Raw genomic sequence first — 24859 nt, forward strand, 5'->3', positions numbered from 1 at the left:
CTGGGATGTATTCGTGCTAACACGGACTCTCATCACAGCGTTCGACGAGGCGCCTCGGGCTCTCCCGACCGAGCGGGGAAAGTAGGAAAGTGAGTTTTTAGCTGGTTAGAGGAGACGAGGACTCCAATGATGAAGTGCAAATCTTCAGATTGAGAATCTGATCTGCTTCCTTCAGGTTCTCAGTGGAAACTAAATCTCCTGAGCGGAGCGGGGAAAGGTCTTGATGGAGGCGCCTCGCCCGGCCGCGGCGTGCAAATGAAATGAATTAAGAGCGTTTAGAGCCTCGTCAGCTCGGGAAGGCTTCGCTCTGGCCCGTCCGCCGCAAACTTCAGAAGAAGTGTGCGCTCTTTGATGTGTAGGAGCGGATCAAAGCCGCGGCCCAGAGCGAAGCTCGGCCATGAAACAGAATGGAACAACACCGTGAGTTTATCAAGCCAGACGTCTGTTCGTCCAATGGTTTGGTTTTAATCTTTTATTGAACATTTCTTTTGTTTTTTTACATCAATACCAAAACACTTTATCACTGCCGCAGGTTTCCACCTTCTCCCTGTGTGTTTCATGGCTTTTCTCTTGATCCTTCAGTTTCCAAATGACAAAACTTCCATTTGAGGTGACTGGTGACTATGAAATGGGCTTAATCTCTGAAGCTGGTCTTCGCATCTTAAAAATGTCTCCCTTTTAAAAACAGTTCCATTGTGGAGCTGCCTGGTTTTATCTGGGATCATCTCTCAGGTAGGAAGATGCTGCTTGTGATTCATGAAGTCGCTCGGCGGTGTAAACAGAGCGCATGAGGAGAATCGCAGAGAAATATGCGGCAATCATCGACAGCATGATGAATAATAAACTCCTCAGACGCTCGTCTCAGGATGTTCTCCATAACACATCTGGTGTACTCACTGAATTCGGTTCTATTTATAAAACATCAGCTTGCCACACAAGTCTTCTCACATTATTGTTGGAAAAACACACCAACCCTGATAATTACCACATAAACTCAACAGGCAGAAACCTCGGACGGCTGGACCGGTGGTGCTGAAGGGACAGTGGCGATGGAGAAGCGTCGACCTGGTGAGATCAGGAACTTCTGACCTCTCAGATCGCTGAAGGAAAACATCACAAAGTCAAAAATACATCCTGGAGAATGAAGGAAACTGTAAAGCAGTGTGTAATAAGGCCTGAAGAGAAGCAGAGTTTTTACAGGTTCCATTCCCACAGTGCACCGGGTCACCACTGTGGATCTCTGAGCATGACCCTTGACCCCCGCCAGCTCCCGGAGCACAGTAGTGTGGCTGCTCACTGCATCCGGGAAACAGGGTTAGTTCGTTGGTTTAATCGCCTCGATGCTCCTCTGCGTGTCTTGGTGGCGATGGCTCCGTCACTCCCAGAAAGCAGCAGCTGAAGGGAAGCGGCTGTCACTCCTCTCACTCTGCTGACGCCCGCAGGCTCTCCTCCCCTGAATCACTTGGTAGAGGTCAGGTCCAAGCCTCGCTGAGAAACTCTACATTTTATTATTACTGCCAATCTCGTGAACTCCCTCCAATTCAAGGGTCGACACTGTTTATGAATCTAAATGTCTCCAGTCAAAAATAAAATCGTTTCTATTTTTAAAGGGAAACGCTTCTCTTTGCTGTAGCAAAATGAATGCCGCAGATGTTTGAGGGCTTTAATATCATCTGGTTAAGAGCACGGCGGCAGCGGTGTGATTAGTCAGTGCGTTTACTGGAGGCCAGCATGGAGATACGGCTCCCCGGCTCCAGCAGCAGCCACGATCTGCCCTGGATTTGGTATTTATTTGGTCCATCTGTCCGCGGCGTTGCCGACATGATGACAATCTGCAAAGCCTTCAGAGAACAGATGACACCATCTGACTCACAAACCCAAAGGAAGTTCAATTTCTGTTTACCACAGAGATATAGAAAAACCTTTCATTGCTTATCCTTTTGATTTGGGCAATTAATGCTTGTCTAATTCTTTATAACTCTTATTCAAGTTCAACCTACTGGAGATGTTTAAAGGCACAAAATAAACAATGTTTCCTGTAGTGTACTCCATTTAAATTGTGATTTCTAATGAGCTCCAGTCCACTGGTCAGGGTCGGCTGAGGGGCTGTTCCATCCCTCCATCCGTCCCCACAGATAGAAACAAGAGCGGCCTCATTGCAGCTCTGACAAATATCGTATCTCACGCTCAATTTAAAATGCGCTTTGAAGCATTGGAACAGCTTAGAGGTGTAAAACTCAGTTTACTTCTTGATTTCAGTGTAGAAGTGAAAGGACAACAAAGAGATAATCTGTCGTATGAACAACCTGGAATTCCTTAGGAAAAAACATTGAGATCTGAATCCATACTTCCATCTTTATTTTCAGACTGTTTCCAGAATTTGGCAGCCGTTTCTGCAGGATTCAGTTTGCAACATTTAATAAAACTGCCCTTAAAATTGGTTCTGACTGTTTTTCTATTATAATAAGTTAGTTTGGCTCACAGGCCAAATATTTCAGCTTCTCCCTCAACAATATCTTTTAAAATATTTCTTTCCATACAAAACTGTGGCTCGTGCAAAAACCAATCAGCTCCAAACGAATGACTCAGAGGACAAAGGTCACTTCAGTTCAGATGATGTTTATTGTGTCAGTGCAAATCACGTGTTTTGAAAAAAACACAGCAACATAACCAAAGCCAAACTGAAGTGTTCTCCTTCAACACTTCACCCCAGAACAGGTCGGTGTCCCCCCCCCCCACACACACACACACACACACACACACACACAGACACACACACTCACCCTACCGTGGGGCGGCTAACGCAGTAGCCAAGCACAATTCATCTGTACAGCTTTTCTTCTTAAAGCCTCAGACTCTGCTCTCAGCACATTTGTGCTGCTTCTCGCTAAAGTACAGAGTATGAATCACAAGGGTGAGGAGAGAACATCTGAAGTACATCTGAAGTGCTGATAAAAACCATGAGATGAAGGAAGGAAGACAGAAATTTGGTTGAAAACCTAAAACGAAACTGCACACAAACACACTCAAAAACCTGTTGAGAGTGCTCTGAGGGAGCATGTGCTTTAATACTGAAGGACTAAGACTGTTGGCTCTGTGTGTGTGTGTGTGTGTGTGTGTGTGTGTGTGTGTGTGTGTGTGTGTGTGTGTGTGTGTGTGTGTGTGTGTGTGTGTTGCACTCACAGTTTGTTAAAACATATATATTAAACTTGAAATAAATAGAAATGTATAAAAAGACCAATCTCGAACCATCTACCATCAACGTTCACATGAACTTCCCTGAAGCGGAAATCCAATGAAGTGCCAGCGGTTCTCAAACGAGGGCGCCGCAGCGCCCCTAGCGGAGCTCCCCGGTACTGCAATAGGTACAGGAGGCTTGAAAAATAAAGTTATGGAAAGTCTTAAAAAATATATTATCAATTTAATAAAACCGTTTTGTTTAGTTCACATATTAATCACGTAAAATAAACCGTTTTTTGGAGTTAGTAACCATGAAAAATATGGCTTGAGAAAATTTAAAAAAAAAAAAGATTTTTTAACATTTTCACCCAAGTTAGAATTTGGACAAAAAAATTAGATTTTCTTGAATCAAACATCAATAATTAAGCTTGAAATTTATGTATTTTAAAGAAAACGTATGTGTGATAAAAATTATAGGTCTCACAATGACTAAAGTTATGTGAAAAAAAATTGCTGGAAGAAATTTACAATTGTGCAATTTTAGCAAATTTTCTTTTCCAGGTTGTGTAAAAATACCAAAAACTGATGTTTTTGGTATTTTTGGTAGAAGCTGCACCTCTTGTTAACCCGGTGTCGCTGGGAACATGAATGAAAAATATCTTTCAAAGGAGCTGTGCCATTAAGAGACATTTGAGAATCACTGGCATAAATCTTACATATTAAAAAAAAAAGGGGGCTTTGACATTTAAATACACAGACACACACAGAGAAAAATAAAAAGTCATATAATGGAAAAACAAAATCTGGTCCAGGAGAGCATAAGTGTTATCATTAAAGCCAGAATGTTGTTGCGAAGCTGCGATCACTGAAACGTGACTAACGCGTCAAAGCAGCGCTGTGTAACTACCTTACTTTTAAATGTCAGACTGGAAATCATGCTGATTAATCTGCCTGGTGATATGAGAAGCTGGCTGCGCTTTGATTTCCACTCTGCTGTATGTTCATTGGCTCCGTCACTGGCCTTCATGCTGTTGGGCTGATCTGGGAGAATAACCGGCTCGCTGAGGTTTGTGTTGTTGAACTTTCAGGACAGTAATCGACTCGCTACCTTACTGAAAAGCCGGGTTACCCGGGTTCACTTGTCGATCTTTGTACTTGTAATAAGCGCTCTTGTACCGGCTGCTTTACAGTTGCTTATTGGCACGATTTACGTCACTTTATATCAGGAGGAATCCAGGTTTCGTGAGGCTTTTTCTGAGGTAAGCTGTGTTTCACACTCAACAGTGCATTCGCTGGTCTGGATTCTTCCTCGTCCGGAACGGAAAGCTGCTCTTTCCACTGCTTCGGGGTTACATCAATTTGCTTTAAGTCAAACTAAAAAACAAAACAGTCAAAATAGGTGCCATCTCTCGATGGAGTCGGTTGTGGTTCATAAATCGGCCGTCACTGCGAACTGGAGCCTCCGTGTGGAGAGAGGTAGGGCGAACGCGCGCCGCACGGCCGCGGCGCAAAGTGCAGGGTGGACGAGAGGGGCGCAGCAGATTAGTGTTCCTACAATTCGCCACAAACTCTGAGATGGATTTACAAAACTAATTCAGGCACTGAGTTCAGAGGGATGACTTGATTGGCGTGCAGATCTCTGATATGCATTCTAGTCAGAGACCCGACGGGACGTCGCCCGTCTTAATTTGGAGTTGAGTTGTGCACGAACACGCGTTTGGGTTTTTAAGGTGCCAAACGGCAGGAGCCGGCGCCACAAAGCTCAGAGACAAACGGCTCCATAGAGCGGAGCATTGTGGGTAACCAGCTGCTACCTACACCGCTGCCGCCGCAGCCGCCGCCTCTTCCCGGTTTGATGGAGGGGGCAACCCTTCGGAGCCCCGCGGCGCCGGGAGGGGCTTCTAGCGGGGAGCGCTTCCACCGAGGGGTCAGCACGGCGACCCGCCCGCTCGCCGTCACTCACTGTTCTTCAGGATGGACGGCGTGGATTCCGCAAACACCCTGAGATCCCAGAGAGCAGAGCAGGTGGTGAGACTGTGCCTGGGTCAACGCTGCAGGTCACACATGCTGCGGGGGCACGGGAGGGTGGGGGGGTTCACCTCATGGTGTGCAGCGGCCAGTTGGGCTGCACCGGCGTGGGCAGGGCGGAGCTGGGGCTGGTCAGCATGGCGCTGTAGATGTTGGCTGCGACCACCAGGATGCAGAGCAGGATGGGTCCGATGATGGCCCCCTCCAGACCCAGGTAGTAGGCGCCGCCCGCCACCGCCAGGCCGGTCAGGTACGGGTGCCCCCCCCTGACAGAGCAGCGCGGGAAACGGGACAGTGAACGCAAACTCAGGAAAAAACTCTGAATCTGATTTTTCTCCAAAATACCTTCAATATTATATAAATATAACACTCTCACAAAGCAGGATGTGAGTTCATGCTCGCCTGCCACAAGCGGCCAACTCAGTGGAAAGGAACTGAGCATTTCAGTCAGTGTTCATGTAAATGTAGAGTCGACAAACAACGTGAACGCAGCTACTGACTGTGTAGCAAAATACTGCGGCGCAAACAAGAGGGTAACAAAAACACACACAAAAAGTCATTTCCATGCAGAACAGGCGCATCCAGTTCAGTGGGCGGTGAAAGAGTTTTCTGTAAACTCTCTGTAACTGATTGCCACAGTTCCTGCCTCGCTGAACAAGGCGGATCCCCCGTGTGCGCCGTCGACGGTGCAACGAAAACAAATGGAGCCGTAAATGTGCGATTGCCAAAGTTAACCAGACGTGTTCATCACGCTGTTGTTCGTGACACTTGCGCTGATTTGCAGCTGTTCCAGTTTGTCACAACATTGCAACAGTCCGAACCGGTTTTTTTCACGCTGCTCTTGTTCAAGACCTTGTTGAGAATATAGAAAAACATTATGTTGCATTTAATCACGAGGACGGTTTGACTTTCTCAGCGCAGGCGAGGCTGCAACACAGCTGCTCACACGAGAGATTAATTAGCATCGCAGACGTGCTGCGAGGGAGAACTTACATAACCGCACGTACCCGGATATGTCAGAGTAGATGGCCGTATCCACAAAGTAAGTGGGCAGCAGGTGGCAGACGAGCAGCAGCAGGGCCTTGACGCCCTCGCCCTGGGCCAGCCACAGGTCGCACACCGCCGGCACCGCCGCCCAGTACGTCCCCAGAAACGGCACGGCGCCCAGGATGGCGGCCAGAGCTTCAGGACGGGGTCAGAGAGCGACAGAACCGTGAGTGCGTCCGGGCGAGCTGAGGCAGAAAGACGGCCCGGAGCGAGGCGACTCACCCGAAGGGATGAAGACGATGTTGATGCCAAAGATGGTGTGAGTGAGCCAGGTGTAGAGGCCGTAGAAAGCGGCCATTTTCAGAGAGGCGTCGAACACCCCCCTTCAAATCACACACACACACACACACACACACACAGAGTCAAGAACTATTCTCCTGGAGGAATATGTAATTAAAACTATGGAGTTCTGACTCGTTTATCCACCTGATGGCCTCTTCTACAGACTGTCCCACGATGTTGGAGGAGGGTCCAGGCTGCGACAGAGGGGTGAGGCTGATCACCCACTTCACTGGCTTGTAGTACTCACCGCTGGAGCTCAGTAGGTAGAAGAGGGTGGTGAGGAAAATCACCTTTACACAGAGAAGGAAGAACAAAACAACTTTGTATTCCACAGCGACAAAAAGGAAAGTTGTTTTTTTTTTTGCTTTGTAATTATAGAGACAGATCTGTGTGTGTGTGTGTGTGTGTGTGATTCACTGCTGTGTTTAAACTCCTTCAGGTTTCCTACCAGACTCAGAGCAAAGTTGAGCAGAGCCGTGCCGCTGTGGAATAAGACGGTGAGCAGCGTGGTGGTGGTGGAGAAGAGGAGGCCGACGTTCCTGCTCATCACCACCCACAGAGACTCCAGGATCTACAAAACAACAAGGCTACAGTAAACACGCCAGCCGCAGGAAGGCTGTGCTTCCCTTTGAGGCACGCGGTTAAAAATATCTGTGGACCTGCTGTTCTTATAAACACCTATTTCGGGCCAAACATGGAAGTGCTGCCACGCTGCATTTCAAGCACCTTTAATCACAGACATCAACTTCACCGAGTCCCTGAAATCTTGTTTTGACACGGAGACGACGCAGCATCGAGATTCGCCCGTGCCCGTGGCACGTGGCGGCGACGATGAGCTGACAGGCCGACGACAACAAAGCAGATGTTCAACACGCAGATACTCACAGACAGCAGAGTCTCGATGTTCTCTTGTAGAAAGGAGGCGATGTCCTTCCAGTCCAGGATGTCCCCTACCCAGCTGTGCTGTCTCTGCGGAGACATCTTGTTCCCTCGATGTCGTCCGGCGTGGGTCACATTCTGGAAACGTATATATATATATTGTGTAAGTTCCTCATATGAAACAAACAAGGCTGACCTGTGTATCTTCTGTCAAATTTCTATTTGTCTCTGTTAAACACACTGAAATTTTTACATTTTTCTGCCTTCAAGACAAAACAGTTTCTGCATCAGTGGTCATAATGTTATGGCTGATGAGCTATTCAGGATGTAAGAGTTTGAGAGGAGGGACACATTCTCTACCTTCACAAACCAGGAGTGGTAAAGTCGATCCCAAAGCTCCAAAACCTGCTTCTCAATGACGGCGGTGTGGTTCACTTTATCTCCCAACATCTTATGGAGCTGCACAGAAAGAGAAACACAAGTTCCATTCCTCTGTTTCAGGATTCCTGAGCAATATCCTCACGAAAGACCAGGTCGGACCTTCTGCGTTATCCACTCTCTCCCGTGTTGATAGACGTTCGTGGCGGCTGAGTTCAGAGCTTTCTGGACGACTCGAGCCTCAGGAAGCCAACTGGAGGACCACGAGAAAAAAAAAAAGAGAGACGAGACGTGAAGGTTCTCTGGAAATAAAACCTCTGGAGACAGATGGAGAGAAGCGTCGTACTTGGCCCACTCTGGATGGTTAGAAACAGTCTCGTTGATGAGGTTACTGGTTATCTCGATGATGTGGGCGCTCTCATGATGCACCTGAAAAGACAAACGAAGAGACGTCCTCATCCAGATCCATCTTTAGCTCCAGGTAAGTTAAAGCAATTCAGAAAGAGGAATCCGTACCATGGCGGTCAGCAGCAGAGCCATGAGCAGGGTTCCTGTGACCAGGAGGAAGATGATGAAGATGCTGATGATTTTATCCAGCGATCGCTCCAACCACACAATCATCTGAGGAAGAGAAGAGGGGAGCGGCGGGGGAGGGGAGAGAGCAGGGAGGAGGTCAGGACGGTGCTGGAGGAGCTCAAAATGTACAGCGATCAGACACATTAGAGAAACCTGTGTTGTTGTTTCCTCGTGTGCACAGAGTCACTGCTGCATTGCTAGATACAGAATGTGATCATTCTAACTTAAAACCTTAGCCTAAAAACAAGTCATTTTTGTCGATCAGTGAGGATAAAAGGTTTGGTTAGATCAAAGCCGGCCTAGTCTGATGAATCCTTACATCAACGCCAAAACAGTTTTTCAAAGCATTAACTCAGGTTTCTCAATGCTCCAAACCTGTATCAACTACATATCACTAACCTTGAAGCTCTGTGGTGTGTGTGTGTGGTGTGTGTTTGTGCTTCTCTGTTAATGTCAAGCTAAAGGGAGACGCTCTGTTAGATTCCTCTGGATTACTGGACCGAGCTGTGATGGTTCGGCGTTACAGGGACGGAGACGTGATGTGACGGTCAGTCACTGCCAGATCAACACGTAAAGCTCAGAGTGATCTGTGAATCCACTGTCGTCTGCCCCCCCCCCCCCCCCCCCCTCCTCCCGAGAGCAACATTATGGCCTTGAAAGGAGAAGCAATAGAGCTGACAGACTCACACAGCATGAACTCGGTTAACAAAAGAATGGAAACACCAAACACCAAAAAGGGCTTTCACTTTGATTTAAGCGACTCTGGAAGTTGATTAATATTTAAAGTATGAATTATCAGCGAGCGTCTGCTTGAGAAGAGCTCAGACATTAAAAACAACCCACGCAATGAAGCTCCAGGTCCAAGCAGCCACAAATCATTGCTTTTGTAAAGCAACATAAACATTCTGTACCTAACCCCTTTATAAGGAAGTTATACAAAGTTTTTATGTTGTTTTATTTTCAAGATTTAAAAAGTTTATATAGTCTCAAACCTGTTTTTAAGAGTAAAACTAAAATCACATTTTTTCACCATTTAACGCTCAAGAACTCAATAGTTGCCTGTGTGTCATTTGCAAAAAAGTAGGATAAAGAACAGAACCATAAAGTTTGTCTTCATAAGAAAAATGAATAAAGTCTTCCTTGCATTGGTTTCATTAGTTCAGTGTTTTATGATTTAAAGGGAAATGTTTTTGGTGAGGTTCAGCATAAAAGTGACCACGACTGCTCTTCTTACTGCAAGAGAGAAAATCTAAGGAGTCTGCAGAAATCAGACGTTCTTAAATCATTACAAATGACAAAAAACAAACCCATAGGCGTCAGTTTCATTTAATCAAAATTATGTTATTATAAAATAAATGAGTGAAAATTACAAATTCAACATGATGCGGTCAGTCAGAGGGAAACTCTTCAACACGCTGCTGCAGGAACCTCATCAGATGAGAAATGAAGTGTACCTGCTGGCGAGCTCCGCCTCTGGGCCGTCTCACGCCAGGGGAAGCCACGAATCATTAAGACAAACTTTAAACGAGTAGTTGGATGAATCTTGAAAAAAGACTCGGTCAGGTCCACCAATAGAAGCTGCAGTTTTTTGGTGTTATTCTTTAAGACAATCCAGAGTGGGAATATTAAAAATAATGAGCTAGCTTTGTGTTAATGAATAATTTAAGGACAGAAGCACTAAGAATTTAAGCTTCGTGACGATGAATCCAGTTAAAAAGTGGCCCTGGCGTTTGCTGAGCTTTGTACTTCACACCGTGTTTCCATTGTTTTGTCCACACAGCCTTTCATCCGCCCGTTAAACCTCTTTTATCAGTGAAACGCTTCATTTAGCGGCATATCTTCCCTCTCCCCTGCTCTGCCTGCATCGGCCGTCGCTCCATGCAGCTCAAACACTCTGGAAGCAAAGCTGCGGGTCAGAGAAGATACAGCCGGGGCGAGGGGCGGCCGAGCCCCTCCCTCCCCTGACTGTAGCTTCCTGTCAAATGAAAGCAGGGAGCGGGAAAGCAGCAAGAGACATGACGATGAGGCAGGATGAGAGCGGGATGACAGTGGATGGGGAAAAAAGAAAATGCCGGTCCAAGCTACTATCAGGTGTGCTCACGCCTTCACGCACGCATATCTACACTGGTTATCCCTTCTTTTCTGGTTACACAGACACACTTTCCGTCAGTCTCTCGCTCTCTCAGCAGCACACTGCTCCTCCAAGTCATTACCTGCTTGTTAAGCCAATGCCAGAGCTTGGGGAGAAGACAGAGAGACATTGGGAAGATTATTATTGTAAAGATCTGTGCAGCAATCATCACATGTACCCGAGTGACAGAAGCACAACCTTGGTGTGTGTGTGTGTGTGTGTGTGTGTGTGTGTGTACAGGCAGTGAGGGATCACGAAGTGGGCAGGCAGGAGGTCACTACAGGCCGTACGGGGAGTGTGGACTGCAGGCAGAACGATGCAAATCAGTGTGTTCACAAAGACACAACAGCGAGTTTTACAAACCCAGTACTTAGATTTGGACGCTTGCAAATCCCAAGTACCGATATGAGTGTTTCGTAATATTATTTCTATTCTGTTAAAAGGAGTTAAAAGATTCATTAGATGATGTTCCTTTCTGTTCATCACTGACACATGAATGAGACTTCGCTAAAACACAACCACGCTGTGAGAAAGTGCTTTAGTGCCTCTGACTTCTCTTTCTTGCCACCGGGCGCAATGAAACTTTTATATAATACAGTGACATTTTTTGGAAAATTACTGGATTTACTTTGTGGGTTCTTCCTATGTGATATATATGTTACGTTTTTATGGTGAATTGTTGCATTCTAAGTATCAAATGTGTTGATTGTCTTATATTGTGAGACAAACAAGAGTATATCAAAGATTTAAATCAGTGCATTGTCTTTCAATTTGCACATTTTCTCAACCTTTTCTAGAGTAGTATGACAACATTTTATTGTATATTTGGCCAGTTTATAGCCAAAATGTATGTATTTTGTAGTTTAGGATGTTAAAATTGAGTCTAAAGAGTCGTGAAGTTGTATTAGAAAGACTGGTCCTGTGCTGTAGTGACATCTACTGACAGAGTGACTATTTGCACTTTTATTCAGGGCGATCAGCAAATGAGTATCCATTTACAGCAAACTGAAGAAAATACGAGCTTAACTGCAGCAGACATTACAGCGACTCGTCACTGCCACCCAGTGTAATAAATTCACTCGGTCTCAGTCAGCTGGCGTTTCAGCCTGAGCAGAGGATGACTTTCATTTACAGCGCAGACTTTTTACAATCAGTCCACTTTTCAACTTATTTTCCAAGATGTGATTCCTAGTGTAGCTCCAAACTGTACTGCTGAATAAATCATGATGCTTTTAGCTCTGATTCTGGGAAAAGGTCCTGTATTTATGAGCTACTTGCTAATTTTATCAGCCTGCCATTCTGCACTGTGTTTATTACCGTTCTTTGCTGAAACCATCTTCCAGTGAGTAGCAGTAAATTACACTGAAGAAAGTGTTGAAAATGGGTCGAAACAATCCAAAGTTTTCACTAAATGCCCCTAAAGTAGATTATGGTGATAATTTGTAACGGCTGTGGCACTTTATTCCATTACATGAGCCAATTTAATCAATTATTAATATAAACCGATTACCGAGAGGAGGCTATAAATACACCGGGCTGCACTGAGGACCGACAGGAGCCACGATGACCGATAAAAAAAGCTTCAGGCTTCAAAGCAAGTGAATCGAGTTCAAATGACAATTCAAACAGGTTTCAGAATCACAGATGTTCGTGTCGAGACTTGATGATGTGCACTGAAGGCTGCAGAAAGGACAGCACTGAATGTAAAAAGTGAGCAGGAGAAAGACGCTCCTCGGGCTTTGTGTCTGGAGGAGGATGTGTGAGATCGAGGGTCGTTCCCGGCAGCCTTCGGCACACCGGTCGGAGGCATTACCTTGGTGTCGATACGCAGCAGGAACTGAGCCAGGCCTTTGATGGGTCCGGGCAGCAGGGCCTCCTCGCGCTCGCGCCCGAACTTCTCCATCACCGTCCACCACGACGCCAGGGTTCGCTCCGCAAAGCCCTTCAGGCCGAAGTGGACCACCAGCTTCTTCAGCACCCACACTGGATCACCAAAGAAACGTCAAGAGAGCACTCGTGATTTCCCTCCTGACCCGACACTGTAAACGGAGGCGTTGGCGTTCGGGGGTTACCGGCTACGGGGATGGGGAGCAGCTGCAGGATCCAGAGGTTGAGCCAGACCTGAACCAGCACTATGGCCCAGGCCAGCAGGACGAAGTAGATGTTGCTGGCTCTCTGGGAGCTCCTCTCTCGCTGGAAGAGGCCGGCCGGCAGCGAGCGGGTCCCCCGGGGGAAGCTGGGGGTGGCGGGCACGGGGCCCACCGACTGCACGCCGCCTGAAAGGAGGCGGAGGAAGGGGAGGACAGAGGAAGAGAAACCAACTGAACAAAGTGTTTACTGCTGCCAGGCTTAAACTACTGTGGTGTTACAAAAATTGGGAAAGAAGAAAACTGAAGCTGAGCTGAAAAAAAGAACAAACGTTAAAGCTGTAGAAGAACATATTGGTGCTTTTCTGTCAGCAGCAGCAGAGCGCTTTTCACGAGTGAGTTAAGAAAAACATGATGAAACTTGATGAAAAAGGATAAATGCATATGGGAAAAAAAAAATACATTTCAGACCGTGCAGATACAAGTCAAATCGACGCCTGTCTGAGCAGGCAAGTGTTTAGCTTCCGTTTAAATGAGTCAACAGATTGAGCCGACCACAAGAGCAGAGGCAGACAGTTTAGGGGCCGTGACCACAAAGGCTGAAGCAACACAAGTCGAGATTACCTCAGGTTCTCTTACTGAAATAAGTTGAGACGTTTGTTTCATCCACGGTTATTAGTGGGATGCTATGTAAGTTCTGTAGAACTCTGATTATAATAAAAATGTTGTAAAAAAAAAAAAAAAAATCACACAATCACAAACAAGCACAGTATGTATATTCGGTGCCAAGTTTATTCATTTATTTGAACAAATCAGCTCCACATGTCTGAACTGCTGCACCAGGGGGGGTCAAACATAAGGCCCATGGGCCAAACCCAGCTTGCAAGAGGCTCCAATCCGGCCCACCAAACCAAGAAGAAAATTGTAAAAAATTCCAAATAAAATATATATATATATATATTTTTTTTTTTTTTTCCTGAATACATTTCTTAAAAAACCCAAGCTGAGACTTCAGTGATGTTGCCACGGAAGCTATTTACCACACTGTGAGCAAACTAGCATTAGCCTGAAAGCTGTGCTGTCATGTTCGAATAAACATGCATACTGCAACAGTCACAGGACAGGCTTTTGGGATATTTCACTGTATTTCACACCAGAAGGTTTCATCAAAACTGACTTCATGTTGACATTGTAGCCATTTCCGGGCGTAAAACAGACATTTTCATCACCCAAACCCTGTGCCATCACAAAGAAAGAAAGGTTATCGCGGCACTATTTCACCAGCTCGGCACACTCATGATGAAACTGGGCTGCATGTGACCCTTGAACTAAAATAGGTTTGCTACACTGTAAACAACTATCAACACAATCTTATTTCAACTCCATTCAATGAATGAGATAACAACATGCTAAAATTCCTGCTCTAAAATACACACTCTCGTTTAATAATGGACTCAATAAACACTCCTATTAACAGGTCTTAAATGCATTTTTGCAGCTTGGAAGACATGCAGCTGTTGAGGAAACATTAAGACATTACCTGCTGGACACTAATCTCACCTGTGGTGTTGTTCTCGCTGGCCTCAGTCTTGGGCTGCAGGTTGCTGCAGGAGATGGCCATGTAAATAGTGTTGGCCGCAAAGGACAGCACCTGCCCGGACAGTTCTCCTGAGGAGGGGGGGTGGGGGTCAGTCAGTGGGTGTGGAAAGGGTGGAGAGGATTTAGAAATTTTGTTCCCTCCTAACCAGACTGTTGAGACAAACTGTTCCTGAAGTACAGCTGGGCTGGATGTCAGCTTGAGGATGAATAAGACGAATTATAATAAGGGCTATTTTAGGAGGAATACTCTTCCCCCTGTTACAGGGATCATCAAAGGCCAATGAGATACTTTCCAACAGCAGTTCATATGATCCTTTTGACTTTTAAAGAGGAATTATTTGATTTACTGCAGGGTTAAATAAGAAGACTGAGATCACTGACATGTCAGTAGCAGAGTTTGAGCTCCATATAAAAAGTTCAGTCAGAAACGAGCCCACAAGAGCATGTTCTCTCTTCACTCTTCAGTGTGAGAAAAGAAGTCAAACACACGTGTCCATTTTTATGTCTGGCTGATGCACAGTTGAGGCTTCACACTGTGTAAAATATCAGTGTTTATGCATCCGTAAGTTTTCACCTCTGCCAGGAGCAGGAGGTTTCTCCTGGGAGCCCACGATGAGGAGCGCAACCACAACCACGAATATGGGAACTCTCCACGATCCAGTCAGCGACACTGAAAACACAAACAGAGACCAGAGTCTGTCAGGCGCTTTCAATCCTGCAATATTTTTACTGAACCAGTTAAGTTAAATCTATTTGAATATATTTTCACATCAACTATGTGGTAATATCCACAGAAGAAGACACTGACATTTTTTTTTCTTCCAAGTTACTCCCTGAAAACTATCTCCTTGCCGAACAGAGCCGCTTCTTAATAGCTCTGTCATTTTTAACATTTCACACCCGGAGGCTGACACCTTTTCCAGCGTGCCTCAACTGAGCTAAAAATACCGTCAACTTACTGAGTAGCATGTGCTGCAAGAACTTTTTAATGGACACGCCTCACTGGAAGCCCACTTCAGGCTCTATTCTTGTATAAAAAAAAGCTCTTTTTTTTTTTCCAGATTATTTAATTTAGCTTCATTTTAAGACCTCAGGAGATCAGGATTACATAACACGGCCTCAGGGGGGAGAGAGAGGTAGAGAATTAGGAGAGCACATGACTGAGCAGGTTCTCCAGAGACCCTGGCTCACCGATGTAGAAAAGCAAGACGGCCCACACAGGAAGCGCCAGAGTCCGCAGGTAGCGCTCGGTGTGAGCGCTCCACTTGCAGCAGACAGCCAGCAAGTAGCCAAACACCACCGTGCAAACCTGGGAGGAAGCACAAGAAGCTGAGCGGCACAAATCAGTCACTTCCTCTGCTGCACAACGACCTGGTTAAAACTCCAAGCTTGCTAATTTCTGTTAATTTGAGTCTAAGAGAGAGAAAGGGAAAGAGAGAAAAGAAGAGAGAAGAAGAGAAAGAGAAAGAGAGAAAAAGAAAGGAAAAGAGAAAGCGAGAGAATGAGAAATAAAAAGAGAAAGCGAGAGATAGAGAAAGAAAAAGAGAAAGAAAAAAGAGAAAGAGAAAGTGAGCAGTCATTACTTTACATTTGGAATATTCTTACGTGATTAAAGCCTCCAGGTTTCACTGGACTCAATCATCACATTGATCTTTGTTATATTTAGATTTGGTCAACATATTTCAACATTGACGTTGTAATTTTAATGTCATATTTTCTTTAGCCATCTTCCTAATAACACTTTCATCTACTTCTTTTTCTCTCAGTTTTATTATTTATTCTCCGTGTTTCTTTTTGGTGCCTGTCCCGCCCCCTCCATTCATTGTCTTTAGTTTCTTTGTTTCCTTGGACAATTTGTCCTGTGATCAACGTATCTTTTGTTCTGGTGAGCATTTTAAACTGTACCAACTCACAAAAAGTGGGACTGCTGGAAAAATAACTTTTTAAAATATCAAAACCTAAATGAAATATTGTTAACTTTAAGTTTCCAAAATGTGAGCTTCTCAGAAGCTTTGCTGTGTACATGACTGTGAGAGCTGTGGTTTTAATTCATTTGATTTCAAATCAACTTTCATCAACTTACATCTATTTTTGATTACCTTTGTTCTATTCTAATATTGTTGTATCGATAATCAGAAGTGTGGTTGTTGTTTTTATGAGCTCCAGGTCAATAGATAACTTTCAAAAGTTCTATCAATCTTTTTCAATGCTTGTTTAAAGAAATAAGGATAAAATATTTGGGCTTGAAGGTTTTTAAAAATAAAGTTTTTTTTAAAACCTTTAAGGCCGAGTAGTCATGACTGAATGTGGTCCTCTGACACTGGTCCTTAAAAACTAGTGAATAATATAAAGCTTGACAATAAGGAGCACATCTAACTGTTAATTGAACACTACAGCTACTTTAATAGTGACTTCAAACATGCTGGATGATCACACACTGTTCAAAACTGCCCTCGAGTCAAAAGGAAAAATAACAGACATTTATAAAGATACTACGGTATAACTATGTATTGAACGCCTCAGTCAAATGCATTTCCTCTGATTTACTTTGTTAAAAACATTAAGCCTTAAAAATGAAGACAACAAAAACTTTCAGCTGCTGCTGCTTTGCCTGAGATCCGATTTTGAGTGTGTAGTGAGCCGGCCACAAAGCTCTCAGCTGATCTCCCTCCACACAAAGACTTCTCTCCATGTAATTCAATATTGAGTCCTCCCTCCTATTTATAAATTTGGGTACTGTGTCAGTCTACCTCTGTGTTTAAAGAAAGCAAATGCTGTCTGCGAGGAACATTTACTGCAATCTGGGTCCAAGGAGACACGGAGGAGCAGGACCCTGCAGCTGTTCTGCAATAATGAGCGACTGATTGATTTGACAGAAAATTGAATCAACTGATGCACAAGTTAAGACACATTTTCCCAGAAACTGAAGCTTTTGCCCCAAGGTTAATACTATGGAACAAATGCCATTTAAAACATCTGAAATCATACCATATAGCCTGCACAGCTCTTTACTGTCTACATTCACTAGAATTATTACTTATCGGCAATGTTGTGGCTCTATGAATAATTTAATAGGAGTTTTGGTTTGATCCTGGACATTTTTATGTTTTTCAGATCATAAAATATGATTAGTCTCATCTATTGAGATACATTGGTAAGGAAACAAACCGTTCTTGTGCTTATTAGAAAATCTTGTCTGGAATAGTCGGTCACAACTGTTACAGTCATGGTTTTGCACAAAAATGGTATTTCATATGATCAATTTGCCACAATCAATTATACTCACAACAAATGAAGTTACTGAAGGGTTTTCATTAGAAATGACATCCTTTCACCTTTCACAATAGCTTTTTTTTATCATTTCATATCGAATCCAATGAAAGAAGTGATACAGGGAAAAGCCTCCCCTCAAACCAACAGATTTTTATTGCTGTTCTGAGAATTTTCTCTGCTGCCCTCCAGGCAGGGAAAGGCCACCTCACACTGAGAAACTGGAAGATTGTCCATAACATATTACTAATAAAAGTGAAGGCTTTTAGACTTGATTGTCATTTGATCGACTTAATAATTAGTTTATTACACAACTAAAAGTAACTTTTCTAAAATGAGTGCATGAGCTATCAAACATGGTCATTAGAGTTTTTAATGCCTGTTTGGAGAGACTGTGGTCTGACAGCTGTGTCCTCTGTCCATTCACTCACCCACACAATGTGGAAACAGTCCAGCATGGCCCCGATGACCCCGCAGATGTGTCCGATGATCACCTGCATCCCGATCACGCTCCAGAACAGGTAGAGGAAGTAAACCAGCGGCGCCCCGGCTCCGATCACCAGGAGCACCGTGAGCCGCTCCAGCACCAGCCGGCCCATCGCCTCCACCCCGTAGTTAACGCACCGCACCGGGACGAGCAGCGTCCCCACCACGATGGGCGTGCCTGTGTCCTGCAGGCCGCTGAGCCAGGAGCGGCCCAGGCGGGCCAGGGAGTACTTGAAGGGGTGGAGGAAGGTGCCGCAGAGCACGGCCCAGAGCAGCGGGCGCAGGAAGGCCTCCAGGATGAAGTAGACCAGGACGGCCGCCCCGCAGCAGATCGCCACGAAGATCATCGCTCCGGTGTTGTAGAAGGCCTGCTTGATGTTCTTGTCGAACTTGAGGGACGACGGCTGGCTGAGCAGCTGGCTCACCATCTCGACGGCCGGCTGCACGCTGTCCGTGAAGGAAACGGAGTGAGGCCGCTCGGCGCGGGGGCTCTCCCGGGGAGAGAGGGCAGCGGGCTCCGGCGCCGAGTCCTCCTCGTCTGCCATGTTGCCCGCTTCCGCTCCGGTGGTCACTCCACAAAACCACCGCGTGAGGGAGGAAAACATGTGACGTAAGCCAGCGAGAGGCCCAAAGGCACCATGGGAAATGTAGTTCAAATGAAAACAACCGCCACCTACTAGTAACACTGCTACTACTACAATAAATCAATAATAATAATAATAATAATAATAATAATAATAATAATAATAATAATAATAATAATAATAATAATAATGGAGTCAAGAAACTTCAACTTAATTGCTTCACTCATGATGCATATTACATTATTAAATGACTCTAAAAGGACAAAACTGTCTATACAGCAGGATTTAGCACAGAACTTCTAAACTTAGGTGCAGGATATGTTTCATAATTAATTTTATTATATTTAAAAAAAAATGAAAGTAATGGATCATTGTTGTGGAAAAGCCTAAAAAAAACATTTATCTTCTATACTGCTTTATTTTGTGCAAGAGCCAATCCCAGAGTTAACTGGGCAAACTGGAGGAGTGACAAGTCCAACATGGCAAACACAGCCAACCACACCCACTTAGGGGCAATTTAGGGTCACCAAATAACAACACATGCATGTTTTTGGACTGTGGGAGGAAACTGGAGAACCCAAAGGAAACATGCAAACTCCACATAGAAAAGCCATGTCTCTACATGTCTAATTTACTGAAGTCATATCCTGAGATCAAATGTTTCAAACACTAATCCACAGCAGTATTCTTTTTTATTTGTTGCAAGATTTCTTCAAAAATCTGAGAATAATAACCACAGCCAATGCAGATTGTTTCAGTGAGCAATATTTTTTAACATATCCAGCCGTTTTTAATAAAGAGCAGAAGGCTACATTGACAGTGTGGTGGACAAATAGTCCAAATCCAAGCAAAACTATTTTGTAAGTGCACAGTTTGCTCCTGCTCAGTCTGTTATTGCTGGGGTAAACAATGCTAACATGTTATCAGTCTCAGTTAATCTGTCAAACCCAGTCACAGTGTCACAGTACCGAAAACAAACAAAACAATATCTGCTTGTAAAAGAAGGGAAAATAAAGCAGTCATGAATGAGTGAAATGTGATGATCATAAACACTTGAAAAAAGTTAATTTAAAAAAATGACATGAAAAATGCATACTCTGGATTGTTAAAATACTGGAAACAGTATACTTTTCCACACATGCCTGAAAATAAACTATCTTTTGGTTGTGTTTGCAGAAGCTCATATCCACATAAACACAGCAGGCTACCGGAACAGAGAGAGTGTATTTGTGACCGGCTTTATTTTATTTCATCCTCAGAAAACCTTTGTGTTTTAGCCAAGCTCCACATGAGTCACCAGTGAACAGAAGGTTTCTGAAATCGTTCCCAGAGTGCATGCAGTATTTGAAGAGTTGTGAGATTTTCTTGTTTGTATTGGTTTTCTTAATATTTTGTCATGAACTGAAAACTAATCTAAGAGCTTAAGATAACTGTCTTGTATAAACTAATACTACTTTTTAATCAGGCATCTTGTTTTATACTTAGACTTTTAAGTGACCCCTCTATAGCATAATAAGTTTAATAATCTGTCACGATTCCTTGTGTAACTTCAGATTAGTGAATATAATACTATATCATGTTGTTTATATATTTAATACAGTCTCTGTTTGTGCAAATCGCACATTTAAAATGTGGCATTAACTTTTCAAAATTGGCAACTTTTCTTTATTGCTGTGTGTTCTTTTCCCTTTTTCCCTGCATCTCATGCTCTACTGTGCTTCGTTATGGCGTTCCCATCAGCAGGTAGAAGGTGAGCGCTACGATGAGCAGTAAGCAGAGTGGGGAGTTGAAGGTCTGGTAGGCTGTGGAGGGCATGAAGATGTCCTCATACTTATAGATACTGATCATGTGGTCGCTGACCGGGGGGCTGTCGATGTCGTGTCTGGTGATGGAACCTGCCGGAAACAGTAAGACGATATCATATGTCTCAAAGGATAATTGAACAAAAAAATACTTAAATAAATAAAACTTTGACAGAGAGTTCACCTTGAATGGCAGGCCCCCATGCAAACAGGTAATACCACGACAGGTGCAGGTCCACGAGGGTCTCCTCTCTGGGGACGTACAGCGGCCGTTTGAAGCGGCAGGTCACGCGGTTGTTCTCAAAAATACCCTCCTCGTCTCTCGCTGGGTTCCTCTTGATCTCCTTGGCCCACTGGCCCACGTTGTAAAAATGATGAATCCTGACGCGTCCATTATCGTCATGCACACAGCCCATGACATCGTCTCCTCCCTGACGAGACAAAATCGGGATATTTATGGGACTATACATTTACATCAACACAGGTGCGTATCAGAAAGTTTTTACATTGAAAAGTTTAATAAATATTCATTTGATTTAATATTTATAACATATAATATATTAAACATTTAATAAAAATGTATTTCTTTTTTTCTGGTGAGTAACTGTTTTCTGTCATGTGTTACACATTGATAGGATGTACATGAATTTCAAGATATATATCCCTAAATGCATGTTTCTGAACTTTTTGAAGCAAAAACATTGAGAATAAATAAACTCCACACAGAAACCCTTGATATAAAATGTTTCTTATTATACACATCATGGAAGTTCTACATAAAGCATAAGTGTTATAAGACTTTTTCAATTGGGATCTTTAAAAATATCCTTTGTACTAGACCGAATAATTATCCAGCTTCAATATCTATACTTTCAGACAAGAAACAATTTGATGTGCTATTTGTTTGTCATCATGCAAATCTAAATGGTTCAGTTTCATATTCATATTGGCCATCTTACCAACCTCAGCTGCATAATTAATGAATTAATTACTGTGACTTCAACTCATTAAACCAATGATTTATGAATGAACAATTTTGTTTTTTCACACTCTAATGAAGCAGTGCGTCATAACAAGCTCTTTAGTGTGGAAGTGAATTATAGGGACTGATCAGCAGCTCAAAGTGTTTTTATTTCTCCCTTTATTTTTCCTTTCTTGAGTTTTTATTACCTGAATTACCTACATCAGTGATGTTCAACCAAAAATGTTTTGGACCTTCTGTCCAACCTCTGATCAACCAAAATAGTGAAATGAAGCCAAGTGCCTGTTGACACACCCATTGTCACCAAGATACAAGAAAATTAGTGATTAAAATGTGAGCAATTGTCAGTTTCCCAGGTCGAAAAATGGTCTTCTTCTCCTTGTTTTTTTTTTTTGTTTTTTGTTTTTGTTTTTTTGTTTTTGCTCAGAGCAAACCAGTCAAAAAAACCGCAGAAATATTTGAATCTTTATTTAATATGACTTAAAATTCTGCAGTCCCTCAAATGAATGTCTGGAATTAAGATAAACTCCATCTCTGTCCCATATTTAATATGAGGTGTATTCAGTCCTAAATATTTTGGATATAAACTCATACAGCAGATGAGCCTTTGCACTACATTTGTTTTCCAATAGATTCTGATGTTTCGATGTCTTCCACAATGAATTAACTGGACATACAGTTGAAACGTCAGTGTGTTTGAAATTACTTTTCCAGAAGTCTTACAAAAAGTAGAAGTGAGACTTTTTGGAAATGGAAATCCACAAATGCATCACGTTGATCGAAACTGACTATAAAACTACAGACATGGACAGACTGGTCAGCTGCTCACCATCTTCTTGTCAGAGGAGAAGCCCACGGCCACCCAGCCGTCGGTGTCTGCACTCATCTCATACTCCACATCTGTACCGATGCGACGATAACTCAGAAAGTAGTCACACGTCTCTGCATCACACCCTGGTTTCCCGTACCTGGATATGGAGGAGAGAATAAATGAACAGACCATAAATAGTTTGCCTGAGAGACACTGCTACATGAAAATTAGGACACAACAAACTTCCTCCTGGTTTTGGAGAACAGAGATGAGACTGTGAAGAGCTCCTATGTTTAGCTCGGGCTCTCTGAAGTCTGTCCACAGCGTGCAGGATGAAAGAGCCCCGGGGACTGCAGCTGCGCTGAAGCTCAGCTCTCGGAGATGCAGCGCACACATTTTGTTCTCTAACCTTATGCAGCCTTTGGTTACACCGCAGTCGCTGACTTTGATCTTGGCAAAAGGGTCGACCGGCGGGGCAGTGGGGAATGGATAACCTGAGAAAAAAAAAGCAAAATCAGTAATTCTGTTGGCTCCACACTAAACATCTGAGGCTTGTTTTCCGTCCAAAAGGACAACTACAGAGAAGCCATCTGCACTGTGTGTCTGTGTGAGACCTGACGGCGTTTACAGGCACATGGTGAAGCTGTGTTTTCATGTCGGGGCCAACAGGCATATGATCATTAAGACATGTTTTCAAGTAAGTTAGTACAATTCTTCAGAGAATTACTGTCATGATTGCCACATCTTTAGTGTGAAAAACAAACCTTTGTCTAATTAAAATCCCCGTACTCAAACATGTAAAAGTGTAGCTGAAATAGTCCCGGTGCACACTGTGCCCACTGATGTATGTCCTGGATCCCTCTAATCAGACTGAACCTCTTTACAATCACAAAGGATTAACTGAAACAGCAACAGCAAGAGGGGAAGAAAAACATACATAATTACATATTTTATCTAGTAATTTAAATAGTGAAGAGATACATTTGTGGCAGTTTTTATTAGTGGTTGAACTCAACTAAAATTGACCGCTTCATTTAGGGGCTTTATAAAAGCATCTCAGTATTTGACATAAGATGCAACATTCAATTTCATATAGACTTTAGGAGATGAACAAATCAAATAAATGATTCTTAACATATACTCCTTTTACTTCTAAAGTTGACAATTGTTTGTTGATCTACAGGAATATCTAACATTAAATTGGATATTTGTGGCTGTGGCTACAGTACATGTTTAGTACTTAAATGACACCAAAGATTTAAACTGTTGTAGTTATATGAAAATTGTGCGTTGCATATTTTGCCCCTCACCGTGGTCCTATTTACACTCCCTTCTCACAGTGTTTAAAAATGAAATGATCTACTGGGCCAAGAAACACAGTCTCATCTGTTTCTTGCATCACATCCATTAGCTAAAGCCTCTTACAGTTCTCAGCATTGGAAAGGACACAACTTCCACTTTAATTGTAGCAACTGTTTACTATGAGATGTGACCATGCAAATAAGCCCAACACAGGATTGCATGCTTAAAAAAAAAAAGTGCATTTCAGTTTCCAATAGAATGCAATACTGAATATGGTTGCTACCGTAGGGCTGGCATGCCAAGAAGTGAAAGAAACTTTCTCTGATGCGATGAGAAAAGTTCCATGATGGAGGGTAAAAGAAAAGCACAACATGTATCAGTATTTCTCTATTCACCTTTTTTTTTTCTTCATTAAATTCAATTAAAAAATACACTGTAACCAGTTTCCTTGTGTTTTAATCACGTCTGTTCGCCCACCCTCAGCTGAGCTCTTGCGCCCCCCTCCAGAGCAGCTCTGGATCCGCCCCTGGGGCAGCTGTCACCAGGGGAGCTGGCCTCGGTGCTGAAAAGCCCCTTTCAGAGGAAACGGGTCAGTTTCACGCTGAACAACACAGCGGTGCTCTTTTCCCTCCACGCCTCCCTCTCGCCTCTGCTGGGCCTGAATCCCAGCTGACTGTTAACATGCATCTTTACCGTCATCCGACAGATATCTGGACTCCAGGAACTCCGAGGCGAAGGTGCTGTAGGAGTCCTTGTGAGGCTCCTGGTGTCCCGGCTCCCCGTGCTCCCCGTGGCCGGTCCGGAGCGCTCCCTCGTCGGTGGGGCTCGGCTCGACCCCCCGCCACCCGCCGTGGAGGAGCAGCATCAGCAGCTGCGGCAGCAGCCTCCTCAGGGAAGCCATGGCCCGACGATGGCGCAGGCAGCGAGACAACGAAGCACTAAACCGAGCTGAGATCAGACCGGATCTCCATTACTGTGAGGAATCCTCGGCAGACATCCATGGCAGCATCACCACCACCACCATCCTGTGTGCATGTTGTTGTTCTTCTTTTCTTCCCCGCAGGGCTGTGATGAGAGGAGGCACCGCGCTGCTGGACCAGAGGCTAATTCTTCTCCAGATTACCCCGATTTGTAATCTTACCATCTAATTCACACGCGCGTCCATAATCCTCTTTGGAAAATGCTACTCTCGATAGCAGCGGAGGTGAATGGATGCTCTCCCGGCCTCCCTCTCTTCTCTCCGTCCTCACTGCAGCGGCCAATCAGCGGCCGCCACGTGCTCCGATCAGGATCAATTAAGTGGAGATCAAAAGTCTACACAATACCTCAAAATAACGCGGGTTTATACATGTGCACCGAAACGGCAGAGACAGATTTATACATGACTACTGTAGAAATCACATCCCGGATAGGTTGCTTTACAGAGGAAATAGAC

General features: G+C 44.0%; 2 protein-coding genes across 3 annotated transcripts; both read right to left on the reverse strand.

Annotated features, from left to right (window-relative positions):
- Positions 1–2741: 2741 nt before the first annotated feature.
- Positions 2742–18526, reverse strand: tmem245 (transmembrane protein 245). Of its 2 annotated transcripts, XM_030102075.1 has the most exons (18): positions 17889–18526; positions 15379–15496; positions 14762–14857; positions 14149–14256; positions 12574–12777; positions 12315–12484; positions 10584–10607; positions 8311–8415; positions 8141–8223; positions 7957–8047; positions 7777–7875; positions 7423–7554; positions 6986–7108; positions 6682–6827; positions 6478–6578; positions 6216–6390; positions 5280–5474; positions 2742–5181 (listed from the first exon to the last, which is right to left on the reverse strand). In XM_030102075.1, the coding sequence occupies exons 1-18, from the start codon at positions 18486–18488 to the stop codon at positions 5136–5138; spliced, it is 2616 nt and encodes an 871-aa protein (XP_029957935.1). In that variant the 5' UTR covers positions 18489–18526; the 3' UTR covers positions 2742–5135. The 2 variants fall into 2 exon arrangements, with proteins under 2 accessions (XP_029957935.1, XP_029957934.1); XM_030102074.1 differs by lacking the exon at positions 10584–10607 and having other exon boundaries at positions 17889–18509.
- A 1455-nt stretch (positions 18527–19981) lies between these two features.
- Positions 19982–24325, reverse strand: frrs1l (ferric-chelate reductase 1-like). Its single transcript, XM_030102364.1, has 5 exons — positions 24118–24325; positions 22532–22616; positions 22141–22279; positions 20514–20760; positions 19982–20422 (listed from the first exon to the last, which is right to left on the reverse strand). Exons 1-5 carry the CDS (start codon positions 24323–24325, stop codon positions 20250–20252), a joined length of 852 nt encoding a protein of 283 aa, XP_029958224.1. The 3' UTR covers positions 19982–20249.
- Positions 24326–24859: the final 534 nt, after the last annotated feature.

This window comes from Salarias fasciatus, chromosome 11, assembly GCF_902148845.1.
Source record: "Salarias fasciatus chromosome 11, fSalaFa1.1, whole genome shotgun sequence".
Classification (NCBI taxonomy): Eukaryota; Metazoa; Chordata; class Actinopteri; order Blenniiformes; family Blenniidae; genus Salarias; species Salarias fasciatus.

Coding starts and splice junctions, on each gene's coding strand:
- tmem245 (XM_030102075.1), bottom strand. CDS start 18,488: ATGGCAGACGAGGAGGACTCGGCGCCGGAGCCCGCTGCCCTCTCTCCC. Junction 8,048..8,140: donor AACCATCCAGAGTGGGCCAA/GTACGACGCTTC, acceptor GTGGTCCTCCAG/TTGGCTTCCTGAGGCTCGAG. Junction 7,876..7,956: donor GAGAGTGGATAACGCAGAAG/GTCCGACCTGGT, acceptor CTTTCTGTGCAG/CTCCATAAGATGTTGGGAGA.
- frrs1l (XM_030102364.1), bottom strand. CDS start 24,325: ATGGCTTCCCTGAGGAGGCTGCTGCCGCAGCTGCTGATGCTGCTCCTC. Junction 22,617..24,117: donor CAGATATCTGTCGGATGACG/GTAAAGATGCAT, acceptor TTTTTTTCTCAG/GTTATCCATTCCCCACTGCC. Junction 22,280..22,531: donor GTAACCAAAGGCTGCATAAG/GTTAGAGAACAA, acceptor CTCCATATCCAG/GTACGGGAAACCAGGGTGTG.